Below are 17944 nucleotides of genomic sequence, written 5' to 3'. Positions count from 1 at the left end.
TTCCCTGCAGTCCTGCCTGGAGTGTGTCACCTCTAGGGCACATCCCCCGGGACTGACACCTTGGGAAGTGTCCGTGGTGGGACCCTCGTGGGACAGGGGCAGTGCCAGGGTGGTGTCCAGCCAGGCTGGGTTCATTACTGGTGGGAAAGGAGGGGGCTGCCCCCCAGTCCTGCTTCTGGGGTCCCCTGTCAGAGCCCCCTGAGCTGTGGCACCTGTCCAGTCCTGAGGTGTCCCCCCATTCCTGCTGCAGAGTTCTGTCTAGAGCAGGGGGCCGGCCAGTAGTGATGTCTAAAGGAAAAGGTGGGATAACCCTATCATTTGGGATTTGCTGTGTTTTTCCCATTTCCCCAGGTATTTCCATTATCCTGGCACGTTTACCAGGCTGTGTTCCCAATGTGCGTGGCCAAACCCTGGTGTCCCACCAGCCATCTCCCACTCAGCCCTCAGAGTGGGCACTGCAGCTGTGATTGTCCCCACTGAGATAAGGAAAGGTTTTGGGGGATGATTTGGGGTGGCAGAGGAGGAAGGCAGGAGCAATACCAGGCAGTTTTCCACGTGGGTGCTGTATTTATTTACCGATGGCTGGTGGCTGCTGGGCCAGGAACCGGTCTCAGGACCTGGCTGAGCCCGAGATAACAGCGGCGTTTTCCCGTGGAGCCGCGTCCATGGAGACAGCCGGGCGGAGCTGCAGCTGTGTGGGAGTCCTGACACACGGGGAGGAGTTCGGGAAAGAGGGACTCAGGTGCCCCGGTGGTGCGAGAGTGAGGAGGTCACAGAAGGCGGCGGAAAAAGAGGCCAAAGTGCAACAAAAGGGCTGGAGAGGGAGGCTGGAACAAGGTAAGTGGTGTTTCCTGTGCTTAAGGAAGCGAGTGACAAGGACCCAGGTGATGTCCTGCAGCACAGCAATCCTGGGGCTGCCTCTGGGCTTGTCCCCAGCGCCACGGCTCTATCCCATTTAGGCACATCCCAGCTCTCCACAGCATCCTTCATTCCCGAGTCAGAGAGCAGCCTGCTCCTGTGAAGCCACTGTCCTTGTCATCACTTCCCAGCTCAGTCCCAGATGGGACATGTGGCACCGTGTCCTGGGGTTCATCCAGCACCCCTGGCACTGCCAGGCTGGGAAAGGGGCTCGAGTCCGTGTTCTCCTGCTCCTTGGTGGGCGGTGGCTACACCTCGGTGGAGTATTCTGCCGTGCTGGGGAGAGAGGAGAGAGGCCTTGGGAAGGGAACTGTCTGAGCTGGGAGGTGTGGGAAAACACTCCCAGTCGGAACAGGGCCTCTTCCCCAAAATAGATGGAGGAAGAATGACAGGCTGTTGGTGGGGAACCCCTGTTTGTGGGAAATCCCACAGTCAGTAGGAAGGCAGAGATGGAAAGCTGTGACAGTGTGGGGTTGGGTTGGTTTTGCACAACCTGGGTTTTGGTGGTGTGGGGGCACAGAGGTGACTTCTGTGAGAAGCTGCTGGGAGCTCCCACCCTGCCTGGCAGAGCCAGTCCCTGATGGCTCTGAGGATGGACATGCCACTGGCCAGGGCTGGGCCAGTTTGAGATCCAGATAACGTATTTAAGAAGAAAATCAAAACAAAAAAGGGGCCCAGTTTTTTTGGCAAGCCAGAGAAGAGGAGGAAGTGAGAACATGTGAGGGAAACATGCAGACACCAAGGTCAGTGCAGAAGGAGGGGGAAGAGCCATTCCAGGCACTGGAGCTGAGATTCCTCTGCAGACTGTGGTGAGACCATGGTGAAGCAGCTGTGTCCCTGCAGCCCATGGGGATGTAGAGATACCTCCACAGCCCATGGGGATCCACAGGGATGCAGAGATCCCCCCATAGCCCAAGGAGGAGATGCCCAGGCTGGAGCAGGTGGGTGCCTGGAGGAGGCTGTGATCCAGGGGAGACCTGGTGGAGAGAGGGGGCCCTGCTTCCAAGCTGGAGCAGCCTGTCCTTGAAGGACTGAGCCTGTGGAAGAGTGACCCACACCACAGCAGCTTTGGGAGGACTGCATGCCCATGGGAGGGACTCACATTGCAGCAGTTTTGGGAGGATTCCTGCTCGTGAGATTGGAGCCGTGGTGGAGAGGGTTGCAGAGAACTCTCTCCTGTGGGAAGGGCCCCCATGGTGAGGCAGGGGAAGGACTCATCTTCCTGAGCAGTGGAAGAAAACCTTGGGTGATGAACTGACCAAAACCCCCGTGCCCTGTCCCCTGCACTGTCGGTGGGAAGGAGGGAAGGACTGGGGGAAGCAAAGTTGTTTTAAGGGCTTATTTTGCTTCTCATTATCTTCCTCTGATTTTGTTAGTTATAGATTGACTTTGTACTTCTAAGTTGAGCCTGTTTTACCCCTGGGGTGTTTTCTCCCAATCCTTATCTCAACTCATGAGCCCTTTGCTACTTTTTTCTCTCCTCTGTCCAGCTGTGGCAGGGGAGGGTGAGTGAGTGGCTTTTGTGGGTGCCTGGAGTTTGGCCAGTGTCAAACCATGACAGGTTGTCTTAGTTTGAAAGATGTTAGTGGGGGTGTGCATTCTATTTGGCCCATCTGTTAGAGGTGGGGCAGTTATCTTCTGTTAATTGGGCAGTTTTTCTTTATCTCTCCCACAACCAATCCTCCCTCCGGGAAATATCTTTGTTAATGGGCCATTGAATCTCATTGCATGACTGATATGATTACATCATCCCATTGGGAGATGCTCTGCCCAGGGGGAGGAGCCAAGCATTCCCACCTGGATATAATCAGAGATTTAGAACACACAGCCCCCCTTTTCCCACTGGATTCCCAGAGGAAGACCAGGCCTATCTACACCACCACTGGACCTTCAGAGGAAAACTCCATCCTTCTCCAGGATCCCTGCTCCATAAGAACTACAGCTGGCACTGCAGGAGGGCTGCAGCCACCATTTAATGGGACTGCTACCAACACCCTGACCCACAGGGGGTCAGGTCGTATTCTGACTCTGTCAGTGCTTTGTTTTCTTTTTTGTACTATGACATTTATATTTTTAGTTTTCCCGTTAAAGAACTGTTATTCCTATTCCCATATCTTTGCCTGTCAGCCCTTTAATTTCAAAACTATAATAATTTGGAGGGAGGGGGTTTACATTTTACATTTCAAGGAAGGAAAATGTAAAATAAAACTGAGATACAGGTGTTTCCTGAACCCTGCTATCTGCTCCCATCAGGATTATGGGCAGCAGCTGGGACAGGGTGGCCATGGAGAGGGATCAGGCTGAGCCCTTCCCAGAGCAGGGCTTAGTTAGTATGGGACAGCAGCACTGGGGCAGCTACAATGGTTCTGTTTCCTACAGAAATACTTAATCCTTTCTCTTTAAACAATGTTTAGATGGAAAAATTAGACCAAGTCCTTCCCTGGTCAAAATTGCTTCTTGTTTTAACTTGGGGCTTTTCTTTTTCTGAAGGAAGAGGGGCTCCAGAGCAGAGAGATCCTGAGACCTGGCAACCCCTGGCACCTTCCAGGGCATCACCCACCTCAGTTCCTCACGGAGATGGTCGTGTTTTTCCGTCAGAATTTTATTCTTGACCCTCTGGGGCACATCGGGGATGTACCAGGCTGCGATCAGCTTCACGCACAGAGCCACGTGCTGTGGGAAGCAAAGGCAGTCAGGGGCTCCCAGCCTGGGCACGAGGCACAGATCCACCCCCTTTTCCAGCCCTCTCCTGCCTCCCTAGGTGCTCACCTCAAAGAGGATAAGGAAGGCGAGCCGGGCTGCGAAGATGTGCCAGAACTGGACGGTGTAGGTGTAGTCGTCAGCATTGCGGTAATCCCGGTACCTGCAGCACAGCCCCGTCAATGCCAGCCCAGGCCCTTGCTTTCTGGCCTGGATGTCACAGGGGGTGCCAGGGGGCTGCTCTTACCTGCACTCCTTGATCTGCTCCCCTTTAAATACTGGCAGCACCTTGGTGTGGGGCTCGAAGTCCTGGATGTGGAATACGGAGAGGCTGTTGTTGATGTACCCGGTGGAGCAGCTGTGGGGAAGGAGCGGGTTGAGCACGGGTTGTACCTCCTGTTCTGGGGAAGCAGGACCCACCTGGGGCTCTCACTGCCCACTTCCACAAAGCCTGGTGGAAATGGAGGGCTCAGAGTTTAGAGTGAGCTGGGTCAGTCAGCAAGGCTTAGAGAAACAGGGGGAGGGCAGGAGGGAGCGCGTGCCTGCACCCTGGGAATCCTGTAGCTCTCCAGTGTTACACACTGCCCTTTCCACTCAGTTTACCCACCACAGGGATGATGTGATGATGCCATGTGGGAGTGTTCCCCTGCTCCCCTTTCCCCCCACCTTGCTTTGGGGGACAACTCAGCTGTCTTGTGCTCCTGCACTGGTGGCACTGAGGCAGGAGGGGACATGGTGGTGGGGACAGAGCCGTGGGGATGCTGTGGGCAGGGACTGTCTCAGAGTTGAACTCACTCCATGCTGGTGTGGTTCTCCCTCGTGCAGGGGCTGTACATGTACTTGTAGACCTGCACGGGGATGAAGTCGGAGGTGATGGCGATCACCAGCCCGTTCCCAATGACAGCCAGGATGCCAATGGCCTCTAGGACCTGCAGCCAGATCCCTGTGGGAGAGGAGCAGCCACTGAGGTCCCTCTGCCAGCTCACTGCCACCATTCCAGCTCAGGGACAGCTTCAGTATGGCCAGGTCAAGGAGGGAGCCTCCAAGCTGCGCTTCAGCCTCTGGCAGAGTCTAAGCAGCTTGTCCTCCTCCCACCCATGGCTCTCCCTGTGCTGTCCCATGGCTGTGGGGGTCTCGGGGGCTCAGGCTGGTGCTGGCAGGACCCTCTCACCGATGTCCTTGGCCTTCCTGGGCACCATGCGCCGGCGCAGCCGCATCATCTTGATGGCGTCCATGTGGATCTCGATGACGTTGTTGACTAGGGCCAGCAGCGGGGCCAGGGGAAAGGCTGCCACAAAGATGGTGGTGAAGCTGTACTGGATCACTGTGGAGGGCAAACACGGGTGCTGGAGTTAAGCCACCACAGAGGGGATGTCTCTCTCTGCTTGGGTTTGTCCTGCTTTGTGGCTTGGGTCAGAGGAGTTTGCAGGGGTGGGAGGGGAGATAGCCACATCTTGGGGATTCCCAGCTCTCACAAAGCTGTCAGAGAGTGGGATCTGTGGGGATAGTTGAGCCAGCCAGGCACAGGCACACCCTGGGGTTACAGCCGTGGCCCTGGAAGGAGAGGAAGGTCTGAGGCAGGCCCAAAGGCTAGCACAGTTTCTTGCTTTCTGCTAGCACAGCTGCTTGCTCTCTGTTTTGGGAATGATCTTGGTGTCCCAAGGCTCTCAGAGCAGGGCTGGGTGTGGAGCTGTGACTCCCTGCCTGTGTATGGTCTCCCTAGCATCCATCACTCCCCAGCCAATGATCTGCCCCACGTACCTATCTCCAGGTACTCGTTGAACAAGCTGAAGACATTGACCTCGTTGAGTTCATAGTTATTCAGCCACTGCCTTTTGCAGGGGTCTTCTGCCTCCTCCTCCTCTCCTAACATCAGACTTCTCCTCTGGGGGTGCTTTTTCTTCTTCCGTAGCTGGTGGGATATCAAGCTGCAGTGGGAGAGAGGGATTTGTGTGACTGTCTGAGGAGGACAGCAGGGCTGGGCTGCTGTCAGCACATCCCTGGAGGAAGGGGAAAAGGAAGAAGGCCAGGGTTCCTCTCCATGGAAAGTGCCAGTGTGGGGAGCTTACGGGATGAGATACTCCATGATGTTGCTGATGGTCTGCTTGAGCACCATGATGACAGCCATCTGGATGAAGAGGTCGGTGATGCAGCCGCTAGGGTGGCACTGGAGGGGACAGCAAGACAGGGGTAGTGCCCTGCAAGCAGAGTGGCTGGGCCCGAGGGACCCTTTGGCAGGTGCTATGGGAGCTGAGCTTCCCAGAGGCTGCCTGGGCAGCAGGGAAAGGAAGAGGAGGAGTTGTTTGTGGGGTCAGTGGGTGCCTCACCTCCTCCAGCCTCCAGTGGCCCGCGATGCGCACGTAGTGCCCTGGGTGGCCATTGACCCTGAGGAAGGAAGCAACAGTGACACCCATGGGGTCATGGCCCTCCTGAGTCCCAGGTGGGGTCCCTATGCCTGGTGGGGAGGGCAGAGGGGCTAGGCTGTCCGTACACCCTGGGGAGAGTCAGGAGCAGCCATCCCAAGCCCTGGCTGCCCGGTGTTCTCCACTCACCGTCCCAGGAAGAAGGCGACATAGATGAGCGAGGAGAAGTGTGTGAAGAACTGAAAGAGGAAGATCTTCATGGTGAAGCTGTTCTCACGCTGGGTGGAGGTCCGTGGTTTCTCTAGGAAAGGGAATAATGCCCAGGGGCTTGCTCATAGAGCAGTGGGACCTTGCCCTGCTCCCCCATGGGTGCCATCACAGATCCAAAGGTCCAAAGGGTGTCTGCTGCTTGTGAAGCCTTCCCTGCCCTCCACCTGAGCCCTCTGAGGGAGGTAAGTCCAGCCAAGCAGGGAGGTCCCTCAGAGCCATGAACTGAGGGAGAAAGGACCTTAGAGCTGAGAGGAAATCCATGTTGTGACCTCTCCTGGAGCTGGGGTGGATCCTGCTCATGCCAGGTCTCAGCCCTGCAGAGCTGGCTGTGGGGCAGCATGTGGGCACAGGTGAGTGTGTGCTGGGGGGCTGCTGGCCCCCGTGTCTGGAGGTGCCTGGGAACTGCCTTGTGCTGGTGGAGGCAGGGAAGGGGATGGGAGGCTGGCTGGGCGCTGCAGGTGGGACACACCTCATTAATTTCCCTTACCCAGGTCGCAGAGGAAGAGGGCCACTTTCCAGTTGACCTGCAGGACAGAGGGATACCATGAGCAGGGAGGGCTGGCCGTGGGGAAATGCTGCCAGGCACACTGTGTAGCTCCCCACCTTGGTCATGACGACGATGGTGAGGTAGTGCAGCACGGCGCCCGTCAGCACGGCGACGATGTCGGCGTGCTGGCTCAGCAGGCTCGTGTCGCTCTGCGTGAACACCGCCACGGCCATCGCCCGGTAGATGACGAGTGCGTGGGCAATGCCAATCAGCACCATGATCTGTGGGGAGCGACAGGAGGGCTCAGGAGCCACCCAGGCCAGTGCTTCATCGCTCCTGATGGTGCCCTCAGGACAGCCCCGGAGGAGGCCTCAAAGGCGAACCAGGGCCCTTCGGTGGAGGCCAACAAGTTTGTGAGGTGGGTGTAGTGATGGGACAGGCAGTAACGGGTGCAAACTGAAGGAGGGGAAATTTAGGCTGGATGTTAGGAAGAAATTCTTCCCTGTGAGGGTGGGGAGATACTGGAACAGGCTCCCCAGGGACGTTGCAAATGCCCCAACGCTGGCAGCATTCAAGGCCTTGAACAACCTGGAGTAGTGGGGATGTCCCTGCCCATGGCATGGGGATTGGGACTTGATAAGGTCCCTTCCAACCCTTAACATTCTGTGATTACAGGACTCTATGTCTCCATCTAAGCCAGTCTCCTGTGACCCACAGCAGGGACAAGTGCATTGGGATTTGCCTCTTCCTGCTCTCCATGTCACTGCCTTGATCCTCACTGCAAGAGCAGAGCTTTCAGCCCCTGTCCCCAAAGGGTGGGTGGCTCCTGCCATCAGCACAGTGAAGTGTGGGCATGAGGAAGCCCCAGGATCCTTGTGATGGGCATGGAGGTGTCCCAAAAACCTGATCTGTGCCTCTGCTCCTTTGTCCATGTGCCCTCAAACCAAACGTTCCCGTTGCCAGCTGGCACGTACCATCAGCAGGGCCAGGATGAGCACGATGGTGCTGCGCAGGTAGGAGTGCTGGTACAGCCGGGGTTCGTGCTGTGGGTTATTGATCAGCTGCAGAGCCAGCTCCTCCTTCAAAAAATAAAAAAATTAAAGTTAAAAGTGGGAAAGAAAAAGCACCCAGCAGTGCTTTGTGCCCCTTGTGTCAGTGGACATATGGGATGAGCAGTGCTGGAGAAGGACAGGGGTGAGCACCCAACCCACTATCAGGCCAAGCCTGATTGAGTTCAGCCTGGGCAAGGGACCCCTCTGATGTGTCTTTTAGACAGGTGACTCCTGCCCTGAAAGGGGGAGCACTGAGCAGGAAAGATGATGTCCTCACCTCTTCCTCATCCCACCCGTACAGGTCCCAGCTGGTGACCACATTGGCTCTCTCCCTCTTCCACAGCTCCAGGAATACAGTGGCTGGATTGGGAAGGAGAAAGTGCAGTGACACTTAGGAACGGCTCTGAATGCCACCCCTCTGTCTCCCAGAGAGTCACATCGCATCCAACCTGCTGGCAAACCAGCCTGGACTGCCCTTGGCCCATGGACAGGCAGTCCCCTCTGTGCCTTGGTGACCTGGAAGGGCCCTGGACAGGCAGCAGTGAGGGAACAGGGATGGTGCAGGTGAGCTTTCGCTGGCCTGGTCTGGTGTGTCTAGAGGGAATTTGGGATAAGTCACTTTTCAGGTGGAATGGGTGTCCTGCACTGCTCCCTGGCAAGGCTGCACCTCTCCAACTCCAATTCCAACCACCCTTATGTTAATTGGATGGATGCTCCTGATTGTGTCCCTGTGTGAGCCAGCCCACAGACACACTCAGGACTGTGCCATGGCTTTTCAGGTGGGACACCCAGCCCACTCCCAAGATGGCTGGTCAGGGAGCAGGCTGTGGAAAAGCCAGATGGGTGTGTAACCTAGGCAGTGATGGGATCCCATCATCCCACAGCAAATGCGACACTCTGCAGTGATTTGGGAAGGTGGAGGAGGAGTTTGGAGGCCTCTCCTTCCTGTGGTCGTGGCCATTTATAGGCAGCTGCTGGAAAATTGCTGGGTGCCCTTGGGGAGGCTATGCTGAGCAGAAGCTTCAGGTAGGACAAGCTTCAGATAAGGAATATTTGGGGAGCTGGAGGATATCACCAGGGTGGTTTTGTCTCTTGCTGTGTCTGGAAGTGGAGGAGATATAAACCCCTCCCAAAGGGTGAAGCTACATTGGTGTTCCTTTTTCCACCTTCTGCTCCCTCTCCCATCCACACATGCTGGGCACCCAGGCATGGACACCTACCCCAGATGGCCATGAACATGGCAAACACCACCGTGGCCTCATTGTCAATCATGTGAGTGACCTGGAAAAGATGAGGGAAGAGTGTGATGGGGCACCGAGGTGCAGGTGCTGTGGTACCTCGGGGTCTCGGCATGCTCATCTCCCCCGAGACTGGTAAAGGTGCTACAGGAGGGCAAAACAATCTGGGGTGGGGCTTCTTTTTAGTGATATGGGAGCAGTATGAGCTGCTTTCCCCATCCTTTACCTTTACCCTGCCCTGGAAAGGGGGTTCCCTACCTTGGCATAGGTGCAGGTGTCAGAGAGGAGCCAGAACGAGCAGTTCTGGTCGCAGAGAGGGCACATGATGGTGTTGTTGGCATTGCAGATCTCCTTGCTGGAAGAAAGGAGAAGAGAAGCCAAGGGGGACGAGGGTGCCTCAGAGCCACCTGCAGAGCTGCATGGGATGTGCATTTGGCATTCCCAAGGGCCTTACCTCACCTGGCTGGAGCTGAAAACAGTAGCCCCAGCGGCCACGGTTGCCAGCCCAGCCACGGCAGCGAAAATCAGCAGGTAGGTGTACCAGCCCAGCCAGGCAAAGTACAAGGCCACCTTCTCTCCAAAGTAGCACCTAGGAGGAAAGTTGAGGCTGGAGATCAGATTTTGGGAGTCACTAGAAAATGCCTGTGGTGGCAGTATCTCAGTTTTCATGGTGTGGAGAGTAGGTTGGAGTCATGGATAAGAAATGACCCGACTGAGGGACTGGGAGCCCTGTATCCTGTGCCAGCTGTCAGAGGTGCACCTCTATTTTAAGATCTCCCCTCTCTACCTGAGCCCCCTGGCAGGTTTATAAAGTAACATGTTTTTTTTGCCCCCCTGTCCATGGAGTTAATTTTCAGAAACAAGAGCCCTGCTCTTTCCTAGGATTTCATGTGGTTGTAGGAGCCCCATGTTGCCTTTCCCGCCTCGAGTTCAGCCTCGGGCTGGCTGTGCAGCACTGATGCTCCATTCCTACCTCTTCTGCCTTCTGAATGTGCCTGGAAACCAAACAGGTTCATTACAGTCCTCAGAGGCGAGGGGGTTGTTTGATGCTGCAGGATGAGCAGATGGAGCTCGGAGCCACAGGGATAACCCTCAGGCTAAGAGCTTTGGAAGCTGCAGAGGCAGCCCAGTGCTTCTGAGAAGAGCCAGGTTCAAACTAATGGTTTTTAAGACAATGCAGAAGCCTGGCAAAGGGCATTGAGCTCTCTGTGTTTCAGGTTGGACCTCCTGGTTAGAAAGATCTGCCTCTTGTGCCTGTGTTACCTGATCTGCTCAATTGGCTGTTCCTTAAATAGAACTCTCCAGCGAGCCCACTTCTTCTTTAGTATTTCCCTTATCTCTTCTTTCTGGAGAGCAGAGAAGTTGGTTGGATGCAGGAACATCAGGGCACCCTTAGTGCCCTGCCCAGCTGCAGGGCAGCTGCCAGGAGCTTTGCTGTGCCCTTCACCCAGCGAGCTCTTGGTGCAGCCCCAGTCACCCCCACCCCATCCTGCTCCTCCGTCTCTCCTGGATTTTCCTCCCAGGCACTGTGTGCCCAGCCTCACCTTGTGCAGGGGAAAGGCTGCCTCAAACACCTTCTTCTTCATCAGGTCATGCAGCTTCTCTGGGAGCAGGGCAGAAGGGACAGGGTTAGGCTTAGGTTTTGGGGAGACAGAGCAGAGGAACTGCTGGTTCCTGCAGTCCAAATCTCCCAGCCTCTGGTTGCAGCAGCAAATTGACTTGTCTGAGCTCCCCCCTTTTCTGCTCTCCCCAGGATGGCAAGGCAGCTGGGATGCCAGTGCCCAGGATTCTTGGGCAGAATTCTTCCTGCAGATCCAGGCTGAGCAGCATCACCCCTGTGATCCCCGTTCCCTTACCTAAGTCGGATGTCACAGTGTTCTGCAGGATGAAATGCACGACCCGTATCCTGAACAAGAGAAACTCTGCTTAAAGGCTGCTCTGGGACACAGACTTGTGTTGTGTGGCTCAGGAAAACAGGGCAGAGAAGGAAGAAGGTGTGCGCTAAAATCCAGGGAAGTGAGGGAGGGAGAAATCTGAGCAGTGAGAAATCCTCAGCTTTCTATGTGGGGGGTGAATTTTCTGTGGAAAATTAAAAAGCTGGGACAGCCTTTTGGAAAATGGATTTTGGTGTGGAGAACAGTGATTGCAGGAGGCTGGAAATCAGCTCAGCACCCACCTGGTGGTCATTGGGACGTCCTGGTAGGCACTGGAGTTTTGCTGCCTGCTCTTGGGGTTCGTCAGGAGACGCTGGTATTTCCAGAAGATGTGCGGCGGGGCACGGACTCCATAAAAGAGCTTTGTGTCCTCGATTTTCTGGTGAGGGGAAGAGAAGGGCTGTTAAAACAGAGCCAGAGAGGCAGGGAAGAGCCGGAGCTGGAAGGGCTGGGGGCTGTGTGAGTCCTGGGGCTGGGATGTTTCTCTGCTTTCTCTGCTGGTTGAGCAAGTGGGTCCTTTTCCAGCTCTGATATAGTGAACAGCTCAATGGTTCAGGCCTCTCCCATTTTCTGGGATGCAGGAGCCCAAGTCAGGCCAAGTATCTGCTGCCTTTTCCTCCCAGAGCCTCTCACCTTGATGGTGAAACCTTTCTTGCTCAGCTCATCCAGGAACTTTTTCCTCTTGATCTCCTTCTCACTGCCCATTTCGTGGATGTCACTCACCAGGACAAAATCCCACTTCTCTTCATTCTGCCCACAAAACCAGCAGGGAATTATTAGGGATGGAAAGCTGAGAGCTCTCCTTCCCAGCTCCAGCTTCTCAGAGGTTTGGACCCCCATTGTGGCTGTGTAGAGGGAAGCTGGGAATGAGCAGGGGAAATGGGGATTTGTCCCCTCTCTGAGCTGCAGATGCAGAAGGAGCAGAGCTTACCGGGGAGGCAAAGGAGTCCGTGTCCTCAGCAGGGGATTCTCTGCAGGGAGTCAGCAGAATTTCATCCTGGTGAAAAGAAAACCAGTGAAGGGGAGGCTTCAGCAGGCTCCCTGGGAGATCCTGTGTTTTCCTCTTCCAGCAGCCTCCAAGAGGTGCCCAGGGAGGAAGGTAAGAGCAGCTGGTGTGAAACATTCTCCCACAAGCTCCTGATCACCAGTTTGGGGTCTGGCCAGCCCAGCCAGGGGTTTGTGTTTAGGAATGCTGCAGGGACCGGGAGGGTGTGCAGCCTCCCCTAGAACTCAGTGTGCCCAGCTGTGCCCTGGGGCTGTGAGGGATCTGGACCAGGAGAAAAAAACCTCTCTCAGCTCTTTCACCTGATGCCCTGATATTTGTACTGGGAAATGTTTACCTTTCACCCTCTCTCTTCATGCTACAGTGGATTTTACAGGCTTTAATCAGCCTTTTCCATTTGTCAGTTGTTCCTGTCAGATAGGTCACAGGTTTTTGGGTTTTTTTGGGGAGGGTGGGGAAGGTAGTTTTAAATTCCAATAAAGGGAGAGTGGAGCATGGACACTTGGAGGCTGGCACAGCTCTGCAGGAAAGCAGGTGAAAAAATTCCTTGGAAAATATGTTGGATACCTCAGGCTGCAGCCAAGGGACAGAGAGGGGAGGATGAGCTGCTGATCATAAAATCATAGAACATCCCAAGTTGGAAGGGACTCACAAGGATAATTGAATCCAGCTCCTGGACCTGCACAGGACCACCCCAAGCATCCATGTGCTTAGGAGTGTTGTCCAAGCACTGCCTGAACTCTGGCTTTTGCCTGTTCCCCTCCTGTGTGTCAGTGGCTCTGGAGAGAGCAGCTGTGCAGCTCCCACCTTCCTGGGTACAGGTAATTACACTCAGACACCCAAGGGTGCAGATGTGGGGGACTGTGACAGTGTTCATGGGGTTCTTAGGATGAGGGAAGAGATGAGGATCTGACTCCATGTTTCAGAAGGCTTGATTTATTATTCTATGATGTATATTATATTAAAACTATACTAAAAGAATAGAAGAAAGGATTTCATCAGAAGGCTAGCTAAGAATAGAATAAGAAAGAATTAATAACAAAGGTTTGTGTCTTGGACAGAGTCCAAACCAGCTGTCTGTGATTGGCCATTAATTAGAAACAACTCTGTGAGACCAATCACAGATGCACCTGTTGCATTCTACAGCAGCAGATAACCATTGTTTACATTTTGTTCCTGAGGCCTCTTAGCTTCTCAGGAGAAAAAATCATATGGAAGGGACTTTTCATAAAAGATGTCTGTGACAGGGGAGCACAAAGCAAACATCAGGGAATAGTTTGTGTTGGAAAGGACCTTCACACCCATCCAGTCCCTCCAGGGACACCTTCCACTATCCCAGGTTGCTCCAGTCTGACCTTGGACACTTCCAGGGATGGGGCAGCCACAGCTTCCCTGTGCACCCTGTGCCAGGGCCTCAGCATCCTCACAGGGAAGAATTTCTTCCCAGTATCCCTTCTAACCCTGCTCTGCCTCAGCTTGAGCCATTAGCTGCCCCTGTGGGGGTTTTTCCACCCTTTGGTGTGATTTGTGGTGTGTCCCCACAGTTACACCACTGTTCCCAAGGGAAGGTGATGCAGCACAGCAGCGGGAAGGGGAATGGGAATTCCAAGGATGGGATTACTGTCACTTGGTGTCACCAGAGATGCTGTGACCTAAAAGAGCAGCCAGCCAGACGAGTTCCTCCAGCTGTAATCTTGGCAGCAGAGCCGTGGTGGTGTAACTGTGCCCTGATGTAAGATCTGCATCCCGAGCTTTCACTGGAGAATGAGGCCATGGGAGCAGAGAGGCCAGGATGAGGAAAGGGCTGAGATATTCTGCCAGATGCTCGCTCACATGGATCAGCCAGAGCACAGGAGCCATGAGGAGACTGACTGACAGGAATGAGAAAAGTGGGAAGGCTTGAGAAGAGGGATGCTCTCCCCAGAGGTGCTGTTGTGCCAAGAGTCAGAACTTCTCTTGGATAAAAGGTACCCCAGAATACAGCAAGAAGCAGAGGGAGGGTTCTGGTGCTGTCATCTGCTCTGGCCAGGTTTGTGGGGCAGGATTGGGTACAGCAGTTCCCTGTATCCTGGTCTGAGCTTCCCTCTGGGCACAGGGAGGGGGTGGGAGCCTCTCAGGGATCTGCCCACTGCCAGTGCTGGGATGCTGGCATGGATCTGGCCTGGCACACTCTCCACTGTTGTGTTGGCTCATTCCTGCCTGGCTGGTTTCTCTCAGCCCCCATGTGCACCAGCCTCATCCTGCAGCAATTCCCTGCCAGTGCCACCTGTGATCTTGTGGATGGATGTGGAGAGGAAGCATCCTTTGGGTATGGGAATGTTTTGGAGTGCTCCTAATGCCACCTTGGCACACTTCTGCTGCTGCTGCTCCCAGTAAAGCTTAAGATGAGGTGAAGGCACCTGCTGGCATCACACCTTCTGTTCCCAGGTGGCTCCCAGCTCCAACACCTGTAGGAATGGTCCTGCTTGGGCATCTGAGCATCCCAGCCAGCACATCCACTTCCTTGGGAAGAGGCTGGGAGGTTACCAAGGTGGGCTCACAAATGGGATGTTGGATTCATCCCAGCTGGAGCTCAGGCTGCCATGCAGGTGCCCAGGTTGCTTTTGGGGCCATATGGGATGTGTATGGAATCCCAGAGTCCCAGAGTGGCTTGGGTGAGAGGGACCTTAAAGCCTGTCCATTTCCATCTTCTGCCATGAGCATGGATACCTTCCACTGGCCCAGGTTGCTCCAACCTTTCCAGCCTGGCCTTGGACACTTCTGGGGATGGGAGAGCCACAGCATCTCTGGGAAATCTATTCCAGGGCCCCACCACCCTCCCAGGGATGGATTTATTCCAAATATGCTATCTAATCCTGCCCTCTGTCAGTTTGAAGGCATCCCCCTTGTCCTGCTGCTGCAGTTCCTGGTGGGAAGGCAGGGATGTATGGGCAGGGATCGCCTCAGAGGGCAGGGACTTTGGATCACTGCTACTCTCACAAGTAATTGTTTTTTTCCTGAGAATTCGGGATGCTGTCTGACTGTGGCTGCTGTGCTCTGGGATCAGGTGCAGGTGAGGCCACCTGGGCTCTGCAGTGGTTGTAGGAACCCTGGGCTCTGTCCCTGCTCTTGGGAAGGACAGTTTCAGTTTCACTCCTTCCTGCCCTGTGGAACAGGATGTGGAGGTGCCGCTGTGCAAAGGGGTAAAAGTGAGTGGCACAATGGGAAGCAGGAATTTCCATATTGATTCCATATTGAAAAGGGTTTCTGTGCCTCCAAGGTGCACCACTGGTCCTTGTCCCCAGCCAGGTAACCCCCTGCCCTGAGAGCTCCTTCTGGGAATGGCACAGGCACCCTTGGGCTGTGTGCACAGTCACCAGTGTGAGTAACTCGGGACAAGGACCTGGATAGGATCTGGCATCCTTGTTTTCCTTCCCAGTCACGGATTGGTGTGGGGTTGGGTGGTTCCCTCACCCACACTGGGATGATCAAATTGGTTTTATCTCCAGGATGTTTCTTACTCAGCTTCCCTTGGAGCACTTCCACCTCAGCCCATGGCTTGCTGAGAAGTGGGACAGCCTTTGCTTGCACAGGCAGAGCTGTGCCTTTACTACCTGCCCTGAATTTGGAGAGCTTGCCTGGCTTTTCCCAGGGAAAAAAACCCACATCTTTTTTTCCAAATTAGAGAAGAAAGAGATCACAGCTCCTCACTCCTCCTCTGCCTTTGCTGTATTCCATGTGCTGCTGGAACACCTGGGGCTGTCACCTCTGCAGTGCTCATTCCCAGGTTTACATAAGCTCCATCCACACCATCATTCCCTGATCTGTGCTCTGGGACCAACGTGTGGGGCCAGTGTGACCCCACTGCACCTGGGGATGGTGCATGGGACCAGCAGCACACCCTGCTTTCCCTGTCACACACCTGTGGTAGGAATTTTGTACCGTAAAGGCTGTGAAAGCAGGTGAGTGGTAGAGGTTGGAGGTTAGTGTATCCTGTATTTCCAAGCCACAGATGCTCAGGGGTGCTGAAAAGAAGCATCCTGGGAATTTCGGGGCAGTTTCTGTTCCTACCTGCATGGTGAAGTGGAGAGCCTTCCTCGGTGCCCCTCAGGGCAGATCCCTAAGGAGAGGGCTGGTGTGCAGGATGGGCTGGAGCCTCCTGGGCTCTCTCAGGCTGTGGTTTCCTTCCCCAGCTCCTTGGCCCGAGGTCTCAGAGGTCTCATGTGCACCGAGAGCTGCTGTGACTTCCGTGTGGCACCCGTGCCTGCCTTGGGAGGGAGCTGCCTGTGCCTAGCAGTGGGCAGATATCGGGAGCAGGTGAGGGAGCTGCCCTTCACCCTCGCCCAGAGGAGTGGCAAGCCCAGAACCGCCCCGCACAGGTAACAGTGCCGAGCTCCTCCTGCCAGCTCCTGGGCGCTGCTGCTTTCCCCTCTGCCCCTCGCGGTGCCAGCGCTGTGTGTGGCACCCTGTGACATCTCCCAGAGGGGCCATAAACTGGCCAAAAGGAGATATTAACAGGAGCTCTGGAAAGCTCTAGAAATCTCCTCTTGATGCCTTGCTGGTTGGTAAAACAGCTGTGGGAGTCGGGTGCTGTTTCCTTCCCATGTGTTATGGTGCTGTCAGCCTGACCTTGAACACTTCCACACATGGCTTCTCTGGGCAGCCTGTGCCAGGGCCTCAGCACCCTCAATGGGAAGGATTTCTTCCCATTATTCCATCTAACCCTGCCCTCTGGCAGTGGGAAGCCATTCCCCTTATCCTGTCACTCCATGCCCTTGTCCAGCTTCCTTGCAGGCTCCCTTCAGGGAGTGGAAGGGTTCACCCCAAAGCCTTCTCTTCTCCGGCTGAGCAATCCCAATCCTCTCAGCCTTTCCTCATGGCAGAGCTGCTCCATCCCTCTAAACAACTTGGTGTCCCTCCCCTGGACTCTCCCCAACAGGTCCATGTCCTTCCTGTGCTGGGGACCCTGGAGCTGGATGCAGGAGTTCAGGTAGGGTCTCACCTGAGCAGAGGAAAATCAACTCCCATCTGGACCTATGGCTTGGAACAGGGAATAACTCTTATTATAAAAAGTGAGTGAAAATGTTGCATGTAAGCCAGATCTTGCCTTACACCTGTTTTCTTGGGGAGGGTTGTTGCTTTCATTTACAAATAAGAGCATTTCCTGGGAACAACAAGAGGGTCAGTAACTGCTCTGGATTCCCTCGTGCCCTCCAACAGCATTCCTGTGGGCTGCTATAGAATAAACCAAGTCCTGTGGGTGGTAATCCAGCTGTGTTCTGCTAGGAAAGGCAGCCAGCATTTCCAGAGTGGCGCTCCCAGTTAAGCCACCATCACTCTGTGGCTTTGCCAAGTGAACAGGTGCCAAACCAGACCTGGGGATTATTGGGAGGGAAAAAAAGAGTTATCATCCCAATATCCTGCTGTGCGTGAAAGCAAGGTGTGGGCAGACCTTTAGCCTTCCAGGGGTGATCCATGAGCTGGGAGTGGAGAACAGGCTGTATCTCTGGGAGAGTGTGTGTGTGTGTGTATGTGTGTTTACCCAGAGAGAGCGAAGCCCTGTCAGGCGGTGCTTTCCAGCAGGGCAAAGGCCTCTGCACAGGGAGCGCTGCTGTGTTCCAGGCAAATGGGGTTATCTGTGGGAGGAACAGCTGTGGCACTCCTCCCGTGCTCCTGCCTCTCCTTCCTGAGCAGGGCTCAGCTCTCTGGACAGCCCAGGAGGTCATGCAGCCAGCAGCAGTTCCCAAAGCCCATGGATGTCACAGCCAGGGGGGAAGGTGAGTCTGTGCCTGCAGGTTGGCTCTGGCTGAGGTGTATCCACCCCCTGCAGGATCTTTCATGGCACTCAGAGGAGACCACGCGGCTGCTGCTCCTGTTCAGGAGGAATTTGGTTTTGTCTGGGCAGGATTTATCTGCATGTAGAGCAAGGCAGGTAAGCAAGTTGATGCTGTCCCTCTTCCAGTGCTTCCCTCCCCTCCTGCATTTGCTGCTCTGAGGTGA

At 54.9% G+C, this 17944-nt stretch overlaps 1 protein-coding gene across 1 annotated transcript; it reads right to left on the bottom strand.

Moving 5' to 3' along the window:
- Nucleotides 1-1166: 1166 nt before the first annotated feature.
- ANO9 (anoctamin 9) lies at nt 1167-16021 on the bottom strand. The gene is made up of 24 exons (XM_054274955.1): nt 16016-16021; nt 11894-11959; nt 11596-11712; nt 11205-11341; nt 10885-10934; nt 10573-10631; nt 10292-10374; nt 9483-9617; nt 9287-9383; nt 9011-9071; nt 8068-8150; nt 7713-7817; nt 6855-7019; nt 6739-6775; nt 6171-6282; nt 5946-6003; nt 5688-5785; nt 5380-5546; nt 4790-4942; nt 4414-4561; nt 3866-3976; nt 3688-3781; nt 3479-3591; nt 1167-1194 (listed from the first exon to the last, which is right to left on the bottom strand). The coding sequence occupies exons 1-24, from the start codon at nt 16019-16021 to the stop codon at nt 1167-1169; spliced, it is 2283 nt and encodes a 760-aa protein (XP_054130930.1).
- Between the last annotated feature and the right edge of the window lie 1923 nt (nt 16022-17944).

This window comes from Melozone crissalis, unplaced genomic scaffold (genome assembly GCF_028551555.1).
Source record: "Melozone crissalis strain CALT ecotype California unplaced genomic scaffold, PUWL_Pcris_2 ptg000018l_1, whole genome shotgun sequence".
Classification (NCBI taxonomy): domain Eukaryota; kingdom Metazoa; phylum Chordata; class Aves; order Passeriformes; family Passerellidae; genus Melozone; species Melozone crissalis.
Note: the sequence above shows the minus strand (reverse complement) of the source record. Positions and strands in the feature narration are given on the sequence as shown.

Coding starts and splice junctions, on each gene's coding strand:
- ANO9 (XM_054274955.1), bottom strand. Junction 5,786..5,945: donor GCCACTGGAGGCTGGAGGAG/GTGAGGCACCCA, acceptor TGTCCCCTCCAG/TGCCACCCTAGCGGCTGCAT. Junction 3,782..3,865: donor GAGCAGATCAAGGAGTGCAG/GTAAGAGCAGCC, acceptor GCTGTGCTGCAG/GTACCGGGATTACCGCAATG.